The 23,812-nt window shown below is 41.4% G+C and overlaps 1 protein-coding gene across 2 annotated transcripts in view; it reads right to left on the bottom strand.

Annotated features, from left to right (window-relative positions):
* Positions 1-23,812, bottom strand: part of schip1 (schwannomin interacting protein 1) — a 188,043-nt gene that overhangs the window by 39,825 nt on the left and 124,406 nt on the right. Inside the window, exon 1 of one of the 2 annotated variants that reach the window (XM_079354267.1) lies at positions 341-909. The exons of the other annotated variant lie outside the window; for it this stretch is intronic. Coding sequence (XP_079210393.1) covers positions 341-349 — 9 coding nt within the window. The 5' untranslated portion in view covers positions 350-909. Of the gene's footprint in view, positions 1-340; positions 910-23,812 lie in introns of those variants that run through there. 2 annotated transcript variants of the gene reach the window in all.

The following is a 23,812-nucleotide window of genomic DNA, read 5'->3' as shown; positions in this document are numbered from 1 at the left end:
AGATGTAAATAAACGCTTTATATAGGCTATGAACACTTGAACAATATGCGTGCGTTTTTCTCCAGTTACTCATTGGCTACTCTAATGATGTAATGTTCCCTAAAAGTCCCAAAAGGAACCTGGTATACCCCAGGCAACAGCGTTAACAGAGACGCCCAATATCACACTATCTCAGGATGGATGACACCCACTACAGCTGTGGCCACACTGACCCCGAATCCAGCTCCGATTAACGGTCAGAATTAAAGTCACTGGCGGCCACAAATAAAGCCAACCCCGGGAGACGAGTTAAAAGTAGCCTGGGTGGACACCAGAGCCATTTAAAGGAGCTCATACTCACGGTCATCATCTTTGTAGCTTCCCTGTCGCGTCTCAAGACATTGTAAAGTGTAAATCCCAGCTGTCAGACGACGGTAATGATGCTGAGTTGTTTCACAGCAGTTTTATTCTAAGGGCGGATGGTGCTGGTGCCGGTGGCGAGGCTGGCTTCGCAAAAGAAATTACAGAGAGTCGGTGCATGATTCAGACCAGTCATCGCCTTAAGTGCTCGAGGCTGCCCTCAAATGAGCCAAAAAATCAGTCTTGAATCCTGATAGAATAAATGGATGTCTTAAAATCCCAGCAGGTCAGCGCTTTTTACCCCTCTCCTCTCCGGCACAGAGATATACAGAGAGAGATGCCCAAACAGTTCAGCCTGCGCTTCCTCGCTCCAACGTCAGCTGGAGAATAAACAGGCTCTAAGTGAAGTGCGTCCCCTTACACAGTGCACTTGCGCAGGCTTTCACACTTCACCGGCCCTCGCGTAAAAACCTAGAAACAGGACTTCAAACTGAGCGCAAAACACGCATGCTGCTGCTGCTGCTCCCCGGCTGGCACAGGTCCAGTGTTTCTAGCGACTCTGCTCTCTGTCGCAGCCTGCAGATCTGAGGAGAAAGTGACGAAGACAGAAGCAACTAAAGCCCAACCTTCTGCACCCACTGACCTTGCAAATGGCCGAGAGAGGCAGCGAGGGAGAGAAAGGAAGCTATAGGTGAATTATTAAACGTGTTTCAGCCGCTCTGAATATAGAAAACATTCAGACTTATTAAAAACCACCAGGGATCTCAAGGACCATGTCTGTATCTAAATAACTTCAGAAAACTACAGCTGTAAATTTTACGTTAAAAGATTAATCTGTAGTATAGTATTGCAATCTTAAGAAATAATATATCTAGCCTTTTTGTGAAGGTTTAATGTTCAGCTTGGGTTGTAGATCATGTCACAAGAGGATCGATTCCGAGTTATTAAGCCCCAGCAGTTTATAAAAACAAATGAAGCATACATTCACACATTGCTCCATACTAGATAACCTGAGCATTAAAAATCCCTAACATTTCATAATGAGCTTGTAATATCCCCAAGACCTCAACATGAAGCATCTCCTGCTTTGAAGAACTGTAGTGCCCAGAATTTTCACACCTTATGAATGTAAGTGGGCAGAATATCAGAGATCTCACAGTATAACGTTAACATACAGAGCCGGTTGCTAAGCCTGTTGATAGCTTCACAGAAAGAAGAAATAAACCAATGAATAGACAAGTGTTCAAACCAAAACAAACACGATAAAATGAAAAATAAAAGTGTGCCAATGAAAGTCAGCGAAGGACAAAGAAGGGGAATTATCCATATGGGACTGAAAAAAAGTATTAAAAGGAGTTAAAGTCACACCACTGACAGAAAGTGTGTGAGTTTAAGACATTTTAAAGTCTTAACAGGGGCAGACCCAAACATTATTTGACTCAAGTGGTCCGAAGATAGTATCATGTCTTTTTGTCTCAAACCGTCTTGGAGGAAAACACGAGCAAAACAAGTGGACACATGAACTCACCTCCACGCTAACGCAGAGTTGAAGAGGTGTTATCATCAACATGGCATGATATCTTCCGGTTGCATTCTGTTTCCTCTTTAACAGCTGGTTATTTCCATATTCCAAAATGGAGATCAGGTTAAACGCTGTTGATAAACCATCTCTCATCCTCTGTTGGATTAAAACCCAAGCTGAACTGTACTTTATATGTTTGGAATCTCTCACAAGCTTTACAACTTCTCCAGCTCTGAACAGCTGGCTTGGTGCAGCAAACAATCTGTTGTTTGAAGGGTGGTATCTTCTTTGTACGTTGGGCCTTCATTGTACATATTTTAACAACATCCATACATCCATGTAATAATAGAGCAGTACTTCAAAGACCCCTGAGTGGCCCACTCCTTACACTAAAGCAGAGACAGCACTACTTTGGATTTCCCCAAAGAGGAGACAGCAGGAGTCCAGCCTATTCCTTCCACACCATTCCTCACCACCTCTTTCAACTCTCTTATCAGCTCTGCCACTCCTCCCCTCTGCACTTCCTCACTTATTCCCCAAACATTATCAGTCACAGTGAAGTAAAGGGGAGAGCTGTCGAGTTAACTGAATGCCTTTAAGGTGAATAAGCTCCTTTTGGGGGGAAGAGAATGTGACCAATTAAAGTTCATATTCACAACAGGCAATTAACATATTATTAACTTGTCAACAGGAGGCCATTATTGCTCAGGTCACTCTCGCACATATACTGTGCACATGCTTGCTCGCAGTCGGCTTCCTTTGAAGTGTCCGTTTCCCCTCTGCATCAAAGTGTCTGAAAACAGTTTTGACATGGAATTCTTCCCCTCTGTGAATTGTTTCTGAAAACTATAAAGCATCAACTGGCTTCAAGTCAGCTGCACCAGATGAAGATATTCATGGTATGTCACATCAAAGCTCTGCGATCCATGTCTTCATCAAACCTGGGAGGAGAAGATTTCTGTTGAAGATGTGGTCGAAGAAAGTTCACTCGGATGAGTCAAGCCCAGTTGTCGAGGTTTTGTTTTTTTTTCTTTTTTTTTTTTACCCCTCTCCGCTCTACTGATGTACTGTACAGGTGGGTGGGGTTTATGTCAAACTGCCATTCAAAGGGATTTGCTGAATGCCAAGGGGCAGAAACACGTGGAAAAACAGCCAGGTTTTTATGTACAGTATCGAGGAAATCTTTGCTCTATCTGTCTGCATAGCAGTCCATCCGCAACAACTATCTGGCAGGAATCACTGAAGGCCTATTACTGACAGAAAGATAAGGCTGGAGAAAAGAATGCCCCTCAGATAATACCAAAAAGTCAGGGAACATCTTCCTCTGCTTATATCCATCTCGCAGGCGTTTAAAAAACTGGCAGCTCCTGACAGTCAGTGAGAAATTGAAACTGTCTCCGCCTTGTCAGGAGCTCACAAACTCTAACGGAGAGACACTGAAAGTGACCTTGGAGGATTCTCCCTCTCACTTTTTCCCCTCTCACTCCCTCTTCCCAGGGACCGATGGGAAAAGCTCACCTTGAAATATGACTCAGGCCGAACCAGACGAGAGAAAATGAAGCATTGGAAACATGACTGTAATACAAGGCCAGGCATGCAGATGGGAAATGTCTTGCTTGGTTATAAGAGACATGGGGCCACAAGAGGCCAGACAATAGACTCAGCAACAAAGTCACTTACTATGTCATATCTTTGTCTGATAAAGAAGATGCAACCATGGCTGTCCTGAAAAAAGTCGTTTCACTTCAACAAAATCCTGTTTCTCTGTCAAGACTTGCTCTGCTTAAATAACTCCCTTTTACAGATAGTACTTCTTACAGTCTTTAACCCCTTGCCAAGAAGAGTCCCATGGACAAGACTCTAAGGACGTGTCACTGTTGTGTAAGGATAAATGGAAAATTATAAAGATTTACCAGTGCAGTACGAGAAACACTGAAGTTGTGACGTTTGCCAATTTGGTATGTAAAAGAAAACCTGGCTACGTTTCCTGACAGTGCTGAATTCCTACAAATGTTAAAGGAAGTCTATAATCAAGAAGCCCCAAAATTGTCTGTTTTTCTTCTGGAGGACTCGTTTTTTTATGATGGCCAATTGTTTCTGGGATTCTGTGGATACTTTCGGTCAGTTCTGTATCATGAAGATAATGGGATAATGGGATTTGTTTGCCTTCATTTGAGAGACAGCAGAGTAGAGTTGGAAATTAGGGTGTGAGAGTGGGGAATTACATGCAGGGAAGGGGGCACAGGCTGCATTTTAACCGGAGCTACTCGCTTTGATGACAACGTCCTCTGTACACAAACTAACCACTAGGCCACTTGCAGCCCCAGATAGTTTTTTCAATGTTTTTGGTATATTTACAGTGATGATAGCCAAATGTTCTCCAAACCGGAACAGGACCAGCACCTCATGTGTGTCCACCAGAGGCTCATGGTACCGTATTCTTTATAAATGACCAATAACAACCCAGAGATATTGTTATAAAGAGAAGATAAATCACAAAATCTGACGCTTGAAAAATCTATATTGCCACACTCTATATAATTTAGCGGCAACGTTATGTGGACATTCACCCTTTCACCCACATTGGCTGCAACATGACACCAAAGTGCCTCTCAAAGCCTGCTGTGCCTTGAGACAGCATCAGGACGCAGTATGTGCAATGATGAATAGATATGTCAGATGGCCACAATAGAGGTGAGATCCTTAACTGGCCTTCTGACCTGTGGTTCTAAATAAGAAAGGGTGGCCAAACCATTGAGAGGGGTCATCAATCTCCTTCTCTCACACAACGATGATTTACTCCATTCAAATGGGTGAGTGAATGGGAGCGTAACATAGACTGGTGTTTGTGTTTGTGTCTGGGTGTTCTTTATTTCCAAGGCAACTATATGCGTTTGCATGTGCAATAATCGGCACGTGTATGTGCACTCTCTATTCTCATGTGCTATAATGCATAACCAAGCACATCTGTATCATGTTTTTCTAATTATGTTTACTCAATCAGTTGAACCCCAGCGCCTTTATTGGATTTCACTGCTAATACCTGGCTGTAGCATATTGATCTTCCCTTCCATACAGTATATCCAGCCAACAATTTCACTTGCTAACGAAGTGTGAAATGAATTGTGAGAGCAACATCGTGTCCAATGTATATACAAGCACTCTCAGCATGGGAAGCACTTTCAGTGTACAGCTTTTTGCTGCACACTGCCAAGTTTGCCAAATTTGTTTAATCTAGCTTGGTTTCTTGAGGCTAAATGGATCGTTCAATGGCGAACAACGTTATACCCAGCAATGAGTTCATTAGATAGCCTTATATCCAAACTAGCAGTTATGGAAGAGACCGGAATATGTACATATGGTCATAACCGTAAAGGAAGCCAAGGCAGAAAACTAAAAGCGATAAATGTGATGAAGGGGGAGTCAATAGTACAACTGAGGGGGAGGAGGAAGAGTATTACTTTGATGAAGAAGTTAGGGAAGATGAAAGTGTTGCTAATGATAATGTTGACTGTAGCACTACAGAAATCAGAGTGATTACGGCCACGTCTGCACTGATTAGAATGACACTCTCGAACACAACAGCTAAAAGTAAAGGGATGATTATGATGACAAGCATGATTAGTCTAAACCAATGGGTTGTGGATACATCTGCTTCCATAGTGGGCCGAATGATAGAGAAGAAAACATTTGGTTAAAGTTGAGAAAACTTAAAGAAAAATGTGCCCTCTAATAAAAAAAAATATATATTTTCAGTGTAGGGTAGCCAAAGTCAGACCAGAACTCCTCTGGGGAGACTGGAACTGGAAGAGTCGGAAAAAGTCAGCCAAGTCGTTAATGAAGTTATGACCAGAGTCGCGGCTGTGACGAAGATCTTAATCATCCACCAGAGTGGAGGGCCGAGACCTATACTCCAAATCCATTTGGTTCCTGGCACACTATTGCTAATTAGAGGAAAAGAAGGGAAGGTTTGTAATCTGTTCAATTAACTCAGTCTTAAAAAGGCGTCCTGTGGGGCGAAGGAGAGACTCCAGACCAGGGCAATTTGCTGTTTCTGTTGTGTATAAGACACTGTGGTGGCTGCAGATGCTTCCATTTCTGCACACCTATGTGCAGCAGTTAGTTGTCAAGAAGGCTGTAGAAAAGTTGCAGCAATAGCCATAAGTAAAAGTTTTTGATGTAAAGGTAGCAAACAAATCACAGGAAAGAGGCCGGAGCATTTTCATTCATTTTCTAACATACAAAACTTTTTTCACAAACTGGAAGATTGTCAGGTCAGACTGTTTTTTCTCCTTCCTCATATATATGATATTCCCTCGACAACCAAATCCCCTCGCTTCTTTCTCTTTCTGCAAGGTGGCAGAAAGCATCCAGGGTGGTTAAGGAGTCAGATATAGAGACGGAGACTGTGCGAGTGAGTCAGGTCTGCCTTGTGTCCTTCCATTTGTTTTGGTGCCCCGTCAGCATTTAAGCCAGGCAGAGATATGCATCCACCCTGGCCTGTGCTCAGCCCCACTTCGTGCAGTGCACAGATGTCCACACAATTTACTGCCCACACCAAATAGGATCACTTCTCTGGTGTTTTGTGCAGGACTCGCACCTGCTGTTTTCCACCTTCTCTCGTAAACACTTAAACACCCTGAGATTGAGGGGACCAAAGAGGGGACGCACTGATAGTTGATTTACGGGACAAATTAAAACAGAAAATGCTGAATAAGAAAGAAAGTTAAAGTATGAAAAGAGGAGAATGTTTTTTTTCTTCTTTAGTATTTTGTCCCCTTCATTCACTGGGTTTGTAAAAGATTCGCCCTCTTAAGTTTAAGGACAATTGGGCACAGAAATCTGCCGGTTACAGAGAAGCATCGACAAAACCCCCTGTGATCCACAGCTCACACAGTCCTCAGACGCTGCCATCGAGTCTGCCAGGTCGCCATTATGTTGTCGAGGTTAAGCTCATTCTGACATCAGCTGTGATGTGACGGAGTGACAGCTCCATTTCATTGCAGAGTTAGCTGTGTATAGATCATTATAGTAGTGGGAGAAAAAGATGTGTGAGTTCATCTGTGTTGTCGGGTAACACTGTGTGTGTGTGTGTGTGTGTGTGTGTGTGTGTGTGTTTGAACCCTGAGGTTCCAGGCAGGTGGTAGCACACTGCCTAGATCAATTATTGATCCATTCTGGACTACAAGGTGTGAGATACTACTGCATCACAGTCAGACGTGGCCTCATAACTCATCATTGCAGAGGTTGCAGGAAAGGAGAATTGAGCAGAAGCAAAATTACTGCAAAATCCTGTTTTAGGATGAGGGCACAACTCTTGAAAACTTTCTTGTTATAACAACATTATGCCATAGGAACATAAGCATATTGTAGATTTTAGGCAGTTAATGTTTACTGGGAGAAAATTATTTTATTTTCAATAAAACATAATTTAAAACAAAAGCCCATCACCATTGTGACCTCCGGCTTTAGCTTTCACTCGGGTTAGACTTTAGAATCGCAATTACAGAATCCTCCAACATACATGATTTCTAATGAAACTGTACATGCTTTAACTTGTGGGCATGGCTGTCAATAATGTTTTAACGAACAGTACAGCCAGTACTATTTACAGAATTTACATATCCTCATAGTAATCTGTTTTAACAATAAACTTCTCCCAGTAATGATGTAATATAAGGCAAATAAATCTGCAATCAAAGCCTTCTCAGCACGTGTCTTCAGTCTACAGCATGTTAAATTAGAAGAACTTTTATTTAATTTACAAAAAATTTGGTTTAAGTCAGTTATATAAATCTTCTGTAATTGTAATCACTTTGGCATGAAACAAGTTTTACATCAATCATGCTATTAGACTGTTCAGCAGGCAATGATTTTTGGTTCAGAAGTTGATAGAGAATAAGTGAGTTACCAACTGACTGTGATGCAAAGAATGCCATGTGGCTCAGCAGCTGTGTACATCACAATCAATTACTGCATGGCATCTTGTCTTTCCCGTTTTTTTTTATGATAAAGATCAGAAACTAAGTCCTCAATAATTCCATCCCTAACTTCTACTTTTTGTGTTGAGGTAAATCATCATCAGGACAATCGTAAAACTATTCAAACAACAAAAGTCCAGCCTAACCTTAATAATCATCTTCTAAGCATACTGTACTTGATTCTGTTACGACATCTATTCTTAGAGACAGCTTGGGTTTAATTTACTCTTATCTTTATAGCCACAGGAATAGAGCTGTTTTTTTGTCTTGAGTATCATAAGTATTTTTTGTTTAGCGATATCTACTGTTTCTACCCTTGCAGCTAATTGCCTTTCTAATTGCTTTTATAGTGCCAAAAAGCATGCAAATCAAAAATAATTAGCTGCAGCCTAAAAGTTTGCACTGACTCATTTACAGTCCGCTGTGCTGTGTCTTGAATAAACAGTTTCCACTCTGATTCTAATGCTTTAAAAACAGAGGGATACACTCACCTCACATACTCTATTCTCCACATTAAACTGATAATTAGTCCCAAAGAAAAAAAAAAAAACCTTGAACACTGTTCCTGCATATTCTCAACTTCAAAGATGAAAACAACAAAAAAAAGTCTTGTAATTTGCATCTCCATTACACAGGATCTCTAACCTGATGACACAAAACCTTTGTGACCATAGCAACCACATGGATTTCAGATATAGCATGTCTTCTTTCCAACAGGGAGTTACAGACATTCAAAAGAAGCCTTCTACAATCAGTTGCCCCCATCACATTGCATAAAGCACTTTGAATTGCCTGGTGTCTGAAAGGTGTTTTGTAAATAAACCTTACCTTACCTATCTACCATATAATTTTTATCCAAATATTCACATTTGATTCTTATCATCAAATTGAGTTTGTCACATATGGTAAGATGAACTTCTTTGGTTACAGAGCTCAGTCTGTTCTGCATGTGCTTTTGTCTTGTCTGGAGAGAAAGTAAAAGAAATAAACCTGTAAGTTAGAAACGTCATTTTACTGCATCATTTTCACACTCCCTAAGTCAGTGCAGATAGAGGACACATTCGTAGATTAGCTAAATGATGAAGTCATTGAGGAGACAGTGAAGGAAATGAGATCAGATTGCAGCAGTTTAAATCATAATAGCCTCCTTTTTCAAGTGGATTATATAATACAACAGTGATGATTAGAGCTAATCCATGACCACGGTGCATGGATAATAGAGGCACAAGGGAAAAGATTGCTCGAGTTTGTATTAAACGATTGTTCGATTTTTGTAATTGCATATGTTCTTTGTAAGTGAAACCGTTCAGTGTATAGTGGGGTAAATATCAAACCCACCAGCACAGGTTTGGTCACCGCAGCTCTGCTATTTTAATTAACAAGGAGGTAGAAAGGTAGGGCAGATAATCACAGCGATGCTCTGAATAAGATCCAGCAGAGTCGCCCTATTTTGATTAAAAATGTTCCTGAGCGGTGCAGCTTTTGAGGGAAAGGCATTTCCTTTCACCTGCAGAAAAAAAAAAAAACGTCTGAAAGTTTGAACATTTGGTCGACTGAAAAGTCATAATGTACAAAGGGTAATCTAGCCGGAGCCATTGAAGGAGATATAATGGCAACCAGCCACTCCTGCAGAGATGCATGCCCTGTCAGAGGCAGAGCCAAAAGCTTCTGGAACTGAAGAGGGAGGATGTTACCTCAACCACTTTGGCACAGAATTTACCTGGAGGGGGGCCTTCTCACCTCCATCATGACGAGCGCCTTCCTCCTTCCACAGCTACTCAGTGAAACACTTGTGTTTTTGTTTTTTTTCCTTTTCATCGTCCCTTTTCTTCTTTCTTTCTACTCTTTTGTATTCTACGTTCATTGTCTCTCTCCATCGCTCTCCTCTAGGCTCCATGTGCCATCTCTGGTGCTTTATGCAACATCAGAGCTGCTGCTGAAGAGGCTGAGAGGGTGAATAGGCACGAGAGCATCAAGCCCAGAGCTCCATGCCAGAACTATAGAGGGGGGAGGACAGCCGGATCATCAGCGGAATATGAAGAAAACCACGCTGACAAAAGGAATCAGACAGCAAATGGACCTTGCAGTGAGTGTGTTGAATCATTCAAAAGCCAAACAACAGGGTAGCACATCAATACAGCTGCTGATAGGTGGCTCGAGGAAGTGCGTTGGTGTTTTTGTGTGTGCTTTTGCAACTTTGCGCTTCATTAAATGTTCATTAAATCTTTGTGCTTCATTGCAGTGTTAGCTTGCTCAGGAAAATATCTGCATGTAAAGTAAAAAATTGCACTTAAATGGATTGCGATTGTCCTAATTTACAGTAAAGTATTAGTGGGAGTTTGTTAGAGTAATTTCTGTACAATGTCTGTACAATGTCCAACGACTTAGGGAAAAAGGCTTCAAAACACGTTAATTTACATAAAAAACATTATGTGCTCATCTGTAATTAACTGAGTTGCAGTTCATATTTGTGTTATGTAGGAGGGTGTGATGGGGCAGGAGGTAAAGAGGGCTGTGTAAGTTTTATGTAAACATGCTGCAATTTTAATGGACGCTAACGTCCTTAGCTGCTCCCCCACCCCGTGTGGAGTGGCGGAGATGGAGGTAAGGGAGGATGTGGGAGGCTTTCAAACCACTTTGCTTCTTTCAATCTGTCAATTCCGCCCTGCTTTTTTCCCATCCTCGCTCTCTCCTCATCTTCCCGTCTTCTTTCACCTAAATTCTACTCATGCATGTTATCACTGAGCTGGCAGCAGTGGGAGGTTGCACAGGAATCCTTATGCCCTGAAATGCTCCCCCGGTGCCATCCGACCCTCCAACACTCCATCTCAACTTTTACTGCCATCACTCCACAGCTGTCCTCCTCGCTCACTACTGTAACTATTATACCATAATCCTCCTCTTCTCCTCTCTCTCCCTTCTAACTGAACCAAAATGCTATCACTAAAACATCCTGACCTCCTCACCTGCAGCTGGTGCCACATCATGTGTGAAGTGATGATGTCCGTGCACAGCCAATGAAAGGCTTTGAACAAACAGACTGGATGATCAGGATCACCTGTAGAGTGACTAAATGTCTATAGAGTAAATGTCTATAGAGTAAATGTCTATAGCTTCTTATTTTTTCTCTTTTGCTGTAAATGAGGAAAAGTTTCCAAAGTAAATAGCTCATAAAGACAACAGAGTGCAGATGAGCTTCTTCAGACAGCAGAGAAATCTTGTCTTTTTTTTAATGCAAGGGTACTCAAAGGTGATGTGAAACCAGATGGCAAAACAATGACTCATCTAAAGTCTGGAAGAGTTCATCCTTCAAGTTAAACTAATCTATTAAAGTATGATCAAGATGTTTCCGTGCACTGAGGGGGTTCATAGCCTATCATTTTTTTTAAAAAGTGGAAATAAAGTAAATATAAATAATTGATTACAAAGTGATGCATTTTTGTATTAAGTTTTGTGTTACTACCAATTAAAGTTTGTGATATGCTATGCACTACTTGAGCATAACCCATGCTGTTCTCTGAGAATAATACTCATCGTCTTTGTCCAGACCAAACAGGCCGTTTTGGTTTTGTCTATATTGTGAAAACAAATTCTTCATAATTGGTGTTCCTGGAAACATATTTTCACATATTTAAGCAGCTTTGAAGAAACCCAAGATGCACATTTCTGCTGCCAAACATAATACCAGCATCAATATTTATTTATTTATCTTTTCTTTTAAATCTTTCCATGCCTCTAATCTAGAAAAATAGGGGGGAGAGAGAGAGAGAGTGGGGAACAATATGCAGGACAGGAGCCACAGGTAGGACCCGAACCTGGGCCACCCGCCCAGAGGACTATAGCCTCTGAACATGGAGCACGAGTACCAACCACAGACACCCCCCCCATCAATGTCAAGGTTGTTAATTAATTCACAGATATCAATCAGATTTGATCAATCTTTGCCAAACAATGACACTCCTTCTTTACTTTTTGTTGCAGTCTCTACCTGCTTCTGCCAGATGTCATGTTAAAATGATCTGTAATTAAATGGAAGTCTGTAAGTATCTGTAAGTCAATGGAAGACAAAATACGCTGCACATTCTCTAAAAGTAAGTACACATTTTCTTCTTACTCCAGCTCACATGGGACTAAAATTCAGAATCAGTGAGGGATGATTTCATACATCATGTCTCTCTGCATGGATCTGGAGATCACTTAAGGCCACATCAGAGTAAAAAAGAAAAGACAGCTCGAAAAAACTGAGCATATTGATTGTTGGGGAAAAAGGAAAAAGTGAACAAGAGCTGCCACAGATACAGCTTTATGTTCTTTTTCTGTCTTGTAACTCGCAAATTCATGGCATTATTTTTGTTGCTTATAATCTTTAAATAGGCATTACAGGAGGTTTGTTCAACATGTACAATAGGGATGCAGCAAACATATAAATGCAAGATGCATTCATGCTTAAAGAAAGTGTAAAGAGATTGAGAAAGAAAATAAAAAAGGATGAGAAGAAGTCAAGGGGATGGGAGGATTGGAGGAGAGAAGCCAGGTTCGAACAACCTCCACCATCCCGGCTTAGTGTGAACAAGGTGAGGTCATCTCTTGGGGAGTCGGGCCTGAATTCTAATCACAACAATAAGGTCAGCGGAGTAATCCCTGTCGACTGAAATGTCACTGTTCCCCCCCTGCTCTGACACGGCTCCCCACATTCAGCATCACAACAACTAGGTATCGATCACACACTAATTAGGAATAGACGAGGCCTGCTGTATTCTGTATGAGATACAAGGGACAGAACCACAGGCTTGTGTTCCTGAAATTAAATATCCCCCCTCTTAAAACACGTAAATGGAGGGGACTAAATAGACTGCACTTATTCTGTAGAGGCCTTTTTTCTCCAAAGAGCTTTACAATGTTTTTGCATCTCATTTACCCATTCACACAGCACACACTGACGGCAAGGTGCTGGCCTGACCATCGTGAGCACCTCAGGGTTCAGCTGAAGGACACTTTGAAACATGGACAGGAGGAGCCAGGGAACTGAACCGCCAACCCTGCACAGCCCACTCTACCTCCTGAGCCTCAGACAACACATGCCAACACATACTCATGTTCCTAATCTGACTGCATTACATACAGAAAGTCAAGGTGCAAAATCACAACGGGAAACACAGCAAACACAAACCAAAACAATAAAAGACATTCAAAGGAAGGGAAATCACCTCATTTGGATCAGAAAAGGATGTTTTGGTCATGTGTTTTTATCGATTGTGATCCACCTCAGCTTTACATGCCAAATAGAAATAGAATAGAAATCATGAATAAAATGTATATGTTTGCTTTTGCATGTATGTGGCATTTTTAAAATACAACTCAGAAAAAACTCCTGCCATGTACATGTGCATTCACAGCATGTTAGACATGGGAGGGACATAAAACTATCAATCACAATCCTGAATAATACATTAATTATTCAATTTTTCATTTTCAAAGTGTAATCGCCTCGAAATGAATGGTGCAAAAAAAAAAAAATCCCCCTTACACACAAAACACATAGATGCAAATACACAAGCTCAAACCAGCAGTTCAGAGGACCAGAGGGACATAATCTGTCATGGTATCTATAACCCATTTAACCAACATCTAGATGGAGCGACTGCACTGTATTGGTATATTTCAAACAGTGTTATTTTTGCGTGTGAGTGTGCGCCTCCTTTTTGTTTATTCTGCAAAGGGTGTTGAAAAAATAACAGTTCTTGGAAGGAGAGGAAGAAATGAAGGAAGTAACAGCAAGTTGCAGCGTAAAACTGGCAAAAGAAGTGTCTGGAGGGAAGAAGATGAGACAAGCAGAAAAGCAGCACAAATAAGCTGAAATAAAATGCACTGTCGAATGAAAAGTATAAAAGTGAAGCAAGTGGGATGCAGGAGACCAGTGATTTAGGCAGAAATGGGAAAACAGGGGGTGCAAAAAAAAATACAGGGGGTGCAAATTTTTTTCAGTGTCACTCACGGCGGCGCGGCACGCCGGAGCGGAGGTTATGTGCTCCCTAACACACTGGTTTTGAATAAGTCTCTAAATGGTGCATTCTGTTCAATAAGATGCATTGTTACACATTTTAGTTTTCCCAAGCTTGATAATGTTGATTTACTGTACAGCCCCTGCCCTGACACACCCCTTTGTCATTTGACTGCAACTCACTTGGTTCATGTTGTCTAACCCCTTTGTTGGCCCACTGCTTCTCTCTGCACTTTCTTTAAAAAACAAACAAACACATAAATTCATAATATTACATGTGTCATCCAGTAATAATAGATCCCTAGACCTTGATAAGTCAATCATCTGTCAGCATTTTCGAATGTGGCGCTGACCCGAAAAGGTGGAGCTAAACCCTGCAGTCCGTTGATTGGTTGAAAAAATCGTCACTTCCCGTGTTACGTCGGTAAACAAAACTCCGCCGTGTTTAAACCATTGACTGTAACACACAGCTGATTGTTGACGTCTGTATTTCTCCTCGCCGCACACAGCCTTCTCTGAAACAAAGCTTGATTGAGTTCTTGTAATAAAGAGTCACATGTCAGTGACAGAGTGGATGAGCAGCTGGATGTCTCCAGCGTTGATTTTGTTTGTGTAGCATTTTTTCTCTTTTGTTGGATTTATTAGTTAGCGGATAGCTGTTAGCGGTTAGCTGCTACCATTTGACGCTATTTACATAGCGGCTATCGTTATCCTGACATTCCGCCTACCAAATAGGGCACGGGTGGCACCGTACAGAAACCCGTGTAGTAAGCACGTCTATTAAATGTAGATTTTTGCACGGCCTAGGTCAAGCCGTGCAAAAATTTCAAGGCCGTGTTTTTTTAAAATAGGCCGTGCAAAAAGCGGCTTCGCGGCAGGCTACCTAAATCAGTGCAGGAGACAGACAGTATGAAAACAGATGCATTATAGTGAGTGGTCATTTGCATTGAGTCTGTATTCATGTCAGCATTATGGTTTTCCATATGAAGCCATGATTGATGAGCCTTGCTCTGGTGACATTATTAAACTGATCCAACTCATTAACATTTTAACTACCTGGGCGCTTATGTCAGAAGGGCACATGGTGGGAAAGAGATGTTAATATAATGCAAAGATATAACACAGTCGTAAGTTTTATTCACTTTGGCGACACATCTTCATCTTGCAGGAGGTGTTAGAGGATAAACTTATATTCTGGAAAGACACATGATGTGTTAGATTTTGATGGTTTCATCAATGTATGTGTTATTCCCAAAGTGACTTTATCTTTCACCGTCATTCTTCTGTCTCACCTCCTTTCAGTCAATTACCCTGAGCGCGGTTTGTATAAAATACCATCAACCACAGTGCTGACTAAGACACACCTTATCTATACATCCGCAGAGGATCACAAACAACAGCTTATTGCTCATAAAATGCAGCCAGGCTTTAAACCCCACACACATACAAATACAGACACTCAACACCTACCTACGCAGGACCTGTTTTTCATTCAATTATTAGCATGTCTGTGCAATCTAAAACTGCTTAGAGAGAGACAGAGTGCTGGAAAAACGGGCTGTGAAATCTGGCCTCCATAACGGCGAGAAACAAAAAAAGTGATGGCAATGCATATAACAGCGAGCACAATTATACCACCTCCATCTGCCTCCGCCCGCTCTCACACAAATGGATAGGTAGATTAGTTTTGCACTTGACTGGTTTTGTCTGGCAGCTTTGGCGGGTCCCCGTGTCACATGCTGACAGTAAGGCCACCACTTCCACAGGTCTGGTCGCAGTGAGACAGACTCACTCGGTCTGCAGCAAGGTTTCTAACTGTCAATGCAACCCTGCCCCCTAAAGCTGTGGATACAAGAATGCATGAATAGATCGACGAGGAGAATATAGAGTAGAGAGCACAGAGACCTTATGCAGATAAAAGGGATGCATGCAAGGTTATTCTGAAGGATCAATGCAGTGATGGATGAAAAGAAGGATGTAAGGGTGGATGGGTGATCAGGGGACACATGTCGAGCAAGCCTGAGTCATAGGTGGGGCATAAGTTAGAATAAATTTTACACGCGAAACAGTTTTGATATTAATTTCTGACATGTAATGGAGTGACCAGAATTGATTTGCCTCTTCAAAATGGTCAAATGATCTTAAATATTTTGATACCAAACAATCAGTGTGCCCTTTGATCAAGTATGAACACTCAAATCAGGTCACAAGGTTCTGTCACCCTCCCGTAACACATCCACTTCATGAGTTGGCCAGATGTCTGGAGGTGAGAATCTTCTTTATCAACCTTTAAAAAAAAAGTCGTGATCATTCACAATGCCAGAGCCTTTTGATGGGATGAAGCCATTGTTAATCTTACTTATTGTGCTTTTTCTGCTTTGACGATTTAATATTTTTTCCCCTTATGAACAAGCCATGCTGAGGTTGTTCATTTTTGCTGTTCACGTTTCCTTAAATTAGTTCCCTAACTCTACACTGAATGACCAAAAACTTTACACCATCTTATATCACAGCATAGATATTATATAGACACATTTCCCAGCGTTGGGATATAAGGGGCAATAATGATGAATGAAGTCAAATATTAATGTGAGGATAAATGCATGGCTGTGTGGAAGATAAATAGAGAGTAGAGAACAAACCATAGCCATGAACAAGAGGAGAACAAAGGAAATTGAAGACATCAGAGAGGAAGGGTATGAGAATGGATGAGCTCAGTAGAAGAGAGATTCACTGTGAACCACACGGCCAAAAAATAATGCAATTTATTAATGACTCTCTCTCTCTCTCTCTCTCTCTCTCTCTTTGTGTATATCAGCTTCTGTCCCAGTGCAGACAGGTGAAGCTGCAGCCGAAAAAACCAAGTGGCTTTTATTTGAGTTCCTGCCTCCACGCTAAGAATAGTCAGCCATGTGTCGGAGGCATTTGTAAACAACATTTCTGTTTATATGCATGCTCTATCTATACACGCAGATACACATGTCCATGGATACCACATGCCCTATCTTGAAATCTATTTTGGTATAGATCCTTTTCCATCTCCCATTTCACTCCTCAGACCTCTATGTACTGTATCTCTCCTCGTGCTCTTGCAGCACCCTCAGCGGCTCCCTCGGGGACAACAGGCTGCTGGGTTGTCAAGCTGCAGAGTCCCCTCAGAGACGGGAGGGATGACAACGAATGTCCCCTCAGGGATCAACCAGGGATAGAGGGAGAGATAGGGAAGCAGAATGGAAGGACAGAGGAGGAGGAGGAGGAGAGAAAGAGACAAGAGAGTGCAGGAGTAAGAGGAGTTATAGACTGTGATGTGATTTTACCCCACAAGGTAATACAGCATGTGAGTGAGGACAGGGAAGGGAAGTCCTAAACCATCCTTCAAGGCCCCGATTCCTTTTTTACTCAGAGTGATATATTCTCTGCCTGTCTCGGCTGATATTGAGCACACAGAAGGCATATCGTTCACTTTAATGCTATCTCTACCACAATTCCCTGATGAGAAAAGGGACAATGAAACTTTATAGTGTGAAAAGAAAAGAGTTGCTGGCTGCAGTGCTGTCATAGGACATATTCTATGGAGCCTAGAGGCTCAGTTAAATCCACATGGACGGCAGGACAGGGGCGCACAGTGGGGGACTTGAGTTGGAATAAAATGGAACAAAGACATCAGCGTATTCATGAATTTAGATCACTATATTATGGCACTGTTGGACTAAAGGTAAAAAATGTTAAGTCATATTTTCTACAGGCATCATACTGGTGAAATCCCACTTTGAGAATGACTTCAATGATTTGGTACCAGTGTGAAAATATTATGTAAGATTTCATCCTGCAATGCCAAATTATGCTAACACAGAAACTCATTCACAAATTATACTGACTGAAGAAGGAGGAAGTTGAGCAGGAACACTGTCCAGGAAGAATTTCACAGTATACAGTGTGTCACTTTATGTGAATAGTGTTTGTGTGTGTGTGTGTGTGTGTGTGTGTGTGTGTGTGTGTGTGCGCGCACCATGATTTGCCTCCAGCCACGATGCTGGCCATCCTCTCTCTTGGGCCCATCTGTGTAACCATAGTGATTGAGCTGTCCCCATCTTTGTGTGTTAATCTGGTGTTTCCTGTGGGATGTGTTTGTCTGTGTGTGCAAGTTTAGTCTTTCAATAAACAACTGCACACAGGTGGGTAATGCTTTTCGGAGATGAGCTAAGAAATATGAATTTAGTTGCTGCTAATTTGTTCTAGAACCATTTCGACAACGCATGTGTTGGTTGGACTGTGCTTGTCTTTTGGCAGGTGGTAATGGATCTGTGTCACCTTAGGGAGCATGTGGAAAAGGCAGGGTGGCATGCACAGGGCAGCTGTTGGTTAAATTAAGCCTAAGCAATGTGATATGTATGCAAGTACATTCACACAAATATATTAAAATTAAGCTTCAGTTTATTTAGAATTATTTTATTTTTTCTGTCTGTGTGTTTGTTTATGTCGGGTCTTAAAAATAACAATACCTTTATGCAGTCTGTATGGCTTTTTTTTGCTCATACCCTCATGTTGTTACATTTTATAAACTGTAGAGTCTGTATGTGGGAGTCTGGGTTTTAGAAATGTTCTGGCTTTCCCTTAGTGAACCACAGTTAGAGTATTACTGAAAAATCCAGTATCAGCATGTTTTGGTGTATATGCAGGAGAAACAGTCGATATGGAGAGCAAAAGCAGGTGGAATGCAACCTTGACATTTAGCTCATAACAGTGGTTATCTGATGACATTGTGCTTATCTGTATTTTATATTTATGTGACATAAATATGAACAGATATCTGCATGAAAGTGCAGCTAACAATCTGTTATAGATATACAAACATTCAACTTAAGCAAACAATCTGCTTGTTGGTGTGTCACGAAAGCAAAACCACATTTACATTTTTTGATTTCCTGGAAGGTATCAATACACGTTTTGATCTGACCTCCATTCAACAAACAGCCATTTTAAGTCTTGTTTTATTCTCCGTTCAAGGACACACTGGACAAAGCTCACCATTATACTTTTATTATATTATACTAAACAAATCTGCATCATGATGATGTTATTTCAGCAAATTGAGACCTGTCAGTTGCAAGCTAATCCCAAGAAAAACAGTTTCTTGTTCAGGCTAATACAGCTGATGTAAGCAAGAGTTTAGTGTTGATATGGTACTATTTACACAGAAACTGAGACTCATCAGAAACCGATTTACAGGCTCTCCTCTGGGGGTGTGAGGAACAAAGACATAGTGGCATATCTGGAAGGGCACATTTCACTTCACTTTTGATCTCAACACATAGCCGCTTCTTAAATGTCTAATCAGACTGTCAACAATGTAATTTATGGCAACACCAGAACTGTTGAAAAGTTGGCCACCATTCCAAGAGGAATATGTCATCATCAGATGATAGCCGAGTGGTTTAGGGTGTGCCATGTTGTAAAAATGCATACCGTATGTGTGGGAGTGGGCTTGCAATCTCTGCCCTCTCTGACGACAAGTCTCAATCTATCAATCTTACGTTACTCCAGACTGACTCGCCTCTGCATCACAACTTTCGAAAACAGCTGAATTATCTCATTGATGTTCAACTTTGAGCCGGAGGATACAGATGTGTGAAGAGCTAACAATGTCAAACTGTGGCAGTACATTAGAGGACGATATAAAGGTTGGCAAGGAGAAGGCCGACAGAGTGTTAATGAGCAGGTCTATCTGTGCTTCTACCTTCTTCCTGTGGGCGATTTTACCTCTGAAGATATAAGAGTATTATTCCTGCGAACCCACCTCTAGTCTGTTGCTTAACAGTGACTCAGAAAAAGTACCTGCAGAGCATCTTCAGAGCTTCTCAACTATAAAATAACATGTGGATAGTTTTTTTTAACAAGAAAGGCAATGGGTGTCTCTGCCTTTTTCTTTGAGCTTCTGACCACCTCCAAGCTTCCATATCTTTACTCATTCACTCCATTTGCAGCTCTGCTCGTCTACTTTACTTACTACTGCTTTTGCGTTTATGTGCACATAGAAAACGTCTTTCTGTGAGTAAATGTCTCTGAATAAGTTTCTCTGACAGGTTGCAGAACTAGAAACAATCATAACGATGCATGCTAGTTCCTCCAGTCAAAATCTAATAAGAGATTCAGGAGAGTGAAATGGCCAGGGAGAGAGGGTAAAAAATATAGAGATGAAGAATAAATCAATACTATGAAAGAGAGCCAAAGAAGAAGATATATAAAAAAGAAAGAAAACAGAGAATATATTGCATTTATCACCTGTATAGTAACATACAGCTCTGACGAAAGTTTTTTCAGCCGCTCACACGGGGACCAGCAGGGTGCAAAGAAGCAGTCTGCGGAAGCTGCTTGACAAATCAGTCATCCTTGGACCAAAGGGACGAGACCATAGTGGTGTGAGGAGCTGAAAGGTGACCAGCAAACTGCCTGACATATCAATCATCTGAGTCCTATGGGACACAAGCTATACAGGAAGACACAGGTGGCCGAGCGGGTTCACCGCACACGAGCTGGGCCAAAAAAAACTCCCTGTGAAAAAAAACGAGAAACAAAGCTGGACAGTAAAGATTTCTGACAGGAAAGAGGACAGACGGCATGGATATCCATCTTAATTTAATGAGATATACTATGAAGACAGTTATAAAAGCAAACAAATGTAAGTTGGCCGTATATATAAAAAGCAACAGGCAGGCAGCCATATGCTGCTGGGCTCTTGTAAGACAGTGCACCCAAGGGAAATTAAACAATATCAGTAATCTCTCTTCCTGTTCCCGATCATGCTCCCATGACGCCATGTAAGAGTTTTAATATGGTCATGCATTTATGAGCATGAAGGGCTGAGAGAGAAAGAGAGAGAGAAAGAGAGAGAGAGGGAGGAAAGAGAAGAGAACTGATAGAAAGGATTCATGCATACTCTGTGAGTATATATGAATATGCATTGTACTAGCAGATGGGCTGGCTGCAGCGTCAGGGGGTGCACACATGATTTGACAATGAGAAGAGCATATTTAAATGAATATGAATTTGCATCCCCCTGACACATCCAGACCAATGTATGAGTGTGTCCATCCCAAGATGACAACCAGAGCATCTGTTTGAAAAGCTGAAGAGATGAAAAAAAAGAAAAAAAAGAATCGCAATTGCTCCGAGTGTTTTTCCATCAGATTCCCTTTCGTTCCTTTCACGGGTCACAAACTTGAACTATTGGAACAGTTGGAGTTGAGGGATTTTACGCCACAGTAGCAAGTTTATTGCCGGAGGGTTTCTGGAGAGGTGCTTACTAAGAAATAAAACAGATGAATAACTGACTGAAAGAGCGAGAGAGAATATCTGATTTTCAGGTGCACCTGTTGGAATTATTTTGTTCATACAAGCGAACAGCCTTATTAATTTATCTTCCACTTTTCCATTTTAAAATGGAAATTGTAGGGGAGGATAGAATAAGGATTACAGCTCAATAACAGGATGGCATTACGGCTCTGCGTCCCTCACCCACACAGGGATTAGTTAAGCGGGGAGAACCCCATGTTAGCGTCCTAGGCTAATAAGATGGCCATCATATAGAGAGGCGTTTAGGAGCTATGAATACCAATGAATGAGTACAGAATGCATTCAGCAAACTGGCAGATAAAAACCATGCATCACAGTGACAGAGTTGAATCCATCTGTTTGCTGACTGGAGATCAGCTGGAGCTCAACATGTTGGTTTCCTTACAGTGAGGCGTGTCACACTGAGTGGCACAGAGTGGGGGGAATATCTTTTGGTTGGTACTGGAAAGGAAATTAGGGTAGCTGAAGTAGTCTGTTCTGCAAGTGCAAACGTACAGATGGAGTTGAAACATGAGCATAAAAGTGTTTAAAAAAAAGACAGACCTACTCCATTGATCAAGTGAGCAATGAAACATATAAACCCATTTCCAAGAGCCAAAACAGTGAAAACAGGGTATACACTTTGAAACGAAACTGTCAGTGGTTCTCAAAAATCGAGCTAACCATTTATTTCCTTACCTAATAACATTAACGTAGTTAGAAAGATCATGGTTGCATAAAAAACCCCAAAAAAAACCTCCATATCTGACAGTGAGTACAGCGAATGTATATTTGTGCGACAGGCTCTTGGCATGGATATCAGCAGCATAAATGTGCCAACTATAAAGATACTGTAAAAAAAAGCATTTAAAATGTGTGGTTCTGCTCCTCCTCTGCATATTCTGAAAGGCTCTGTATGCAATAACTGATTTGTCAAACACATGGTAAGCAATCTAAGAGGTCCACACTCACACGTTCCCCTTTAAAGCAGCTACAAGGAACTTGATTTTGTGTTGATGCAGGTGGCCAGTGTGGACCAAAGCAGTTTGCTGGCTTCTGTACACTTCTTTATCTTGATAGTGTATGCATTCATTTTTGAAGAGATTGAAAGAAAGACCTGGCTTTTTTTTTTTTCTCGTACTGTTCATATTCTAAAAAGTAGCGACAGTAATGATTCTAATGAGTGACAATGTTGTTTTGGTTTCTTTATGGAGGTCATAGAAAGGACTCATTCTTGGAGTGAGACTGCTTAATGTGCAGTTTGACAGTTTGCAGTCATTTGGTATGAAGAACACATTTGGTATGTATCTGCCTTATATGGATTCTGGATTCTTGCTAGGACTTGGTGTTACAATCCCATGATGATCAGTTCAGTCATAATGAAGGAGGTGTTCTCTGAGTGGGGTTGGATTACGAGATTTGGAGCTTGACCGCCTGGTGCCACCAGTCCAACACATAAATATATAAAGAATGGTGCAACATTCACACCCCTTTTAGCTCTGATTTTGGTAGATGAAGTCCCATTTAGAGCAATTGAAATCCATATGTGTTAATCCGTAATACCCTGCATCATTACAAGGTTGATAATCCAGTTAACCTTAAAAAATGGAAAAAAGGGAGCCTCATCCTGCATGGTAAAAAGATCACTGTTATCCAAATCATATATTTTAAGCAACCAGGTCATAGAACTAAAAATATACTGTATATACTACATGTTTTGTTTTAAACAGGGACTGTACTGGTAACTGATTATCAGAATTTTTGTCAAAGTGTATGCTCAACATAGAAAGTTAAAACTTCCATCAAAGACATAATCCACTGCTGACGTGAGACAGAGCAGAAGGATAAGAGCGAGGGGGGGGGGAGTGAGAGAGAGAGAGAGAGAGAGAGAGAGAGAGAGAGAGAGAGAGAGAGAGAGAGAGAGAGAGAGCGAGAGAGAGAGAGGAGGACAATGATGTGTGGGGTTCAGTTGTGGTAATAGTTCTGCCCTCGCTGGCCGTCTCTCCTCACCATGCCAGGCCTCCGTGATTTATGGGCTATTTGGAGATAGCTGGGCTACTAAATGTACACATACCTTCACACACTCTGCTGAAAGAGCGAGAGAGCAAAAGAGAAAGAGAGAGAGAGAGTGAGCGAGAGAGAGAGGGAGGCTCAAGGTGGTGCAGGAGATGGTTTGGGCGTGGATCAATTCTCACATTGCCCATGTGAGAGAGAGAGAGAGAGAGAGAGAGAGAGAGAGAGAGGGTGGAAAGGAGGACGGACAAAATGAAGGAGAGGAGGGTGATAACGTTCTGGATAAGAGAAAAACTATGAAAAAAAAAGGCTGGAGAAGAGGACAGAGTAAGAGAAGGAAGGAATGAAGAAGAGCGAGGAAGGAGAGAGAAAGATAAGAAGAGGCCAGCACTTTGATCTGGACCACATGGAGCATTGGTATTCAGCCTCAACACTGCAGAAGGAATCTTCCCTTCATGTCCATCACATTATTCCACCTTTACATCCCACAACCTATGCTATCCACCATTTTTCTTATTTCTCCTCGGCTCTACCCTGCTCGAGTTATTGATCTGCCGTGATAGATCGGTATAAAAACAGTAGTATAATGCATTTTGTTTATGTGCATGTGAGTGGTTAAATATA

Source organism: Symphodus melops (genome assembly GCF_947650265.1).
Source record: "Symphodus melops genome assembly, chromosome: 10".
Taxonomy (NCBI): Eukaryota; Metazoa; Chordata; class Actinopteri; order Labriformes; family Labridae; genus Symphodus; species Symphodus melops.
Note: the sequence above shows the minus strand (reverse complement) of the source record. Positions and strands in the feature narration are given on the sequence as shown.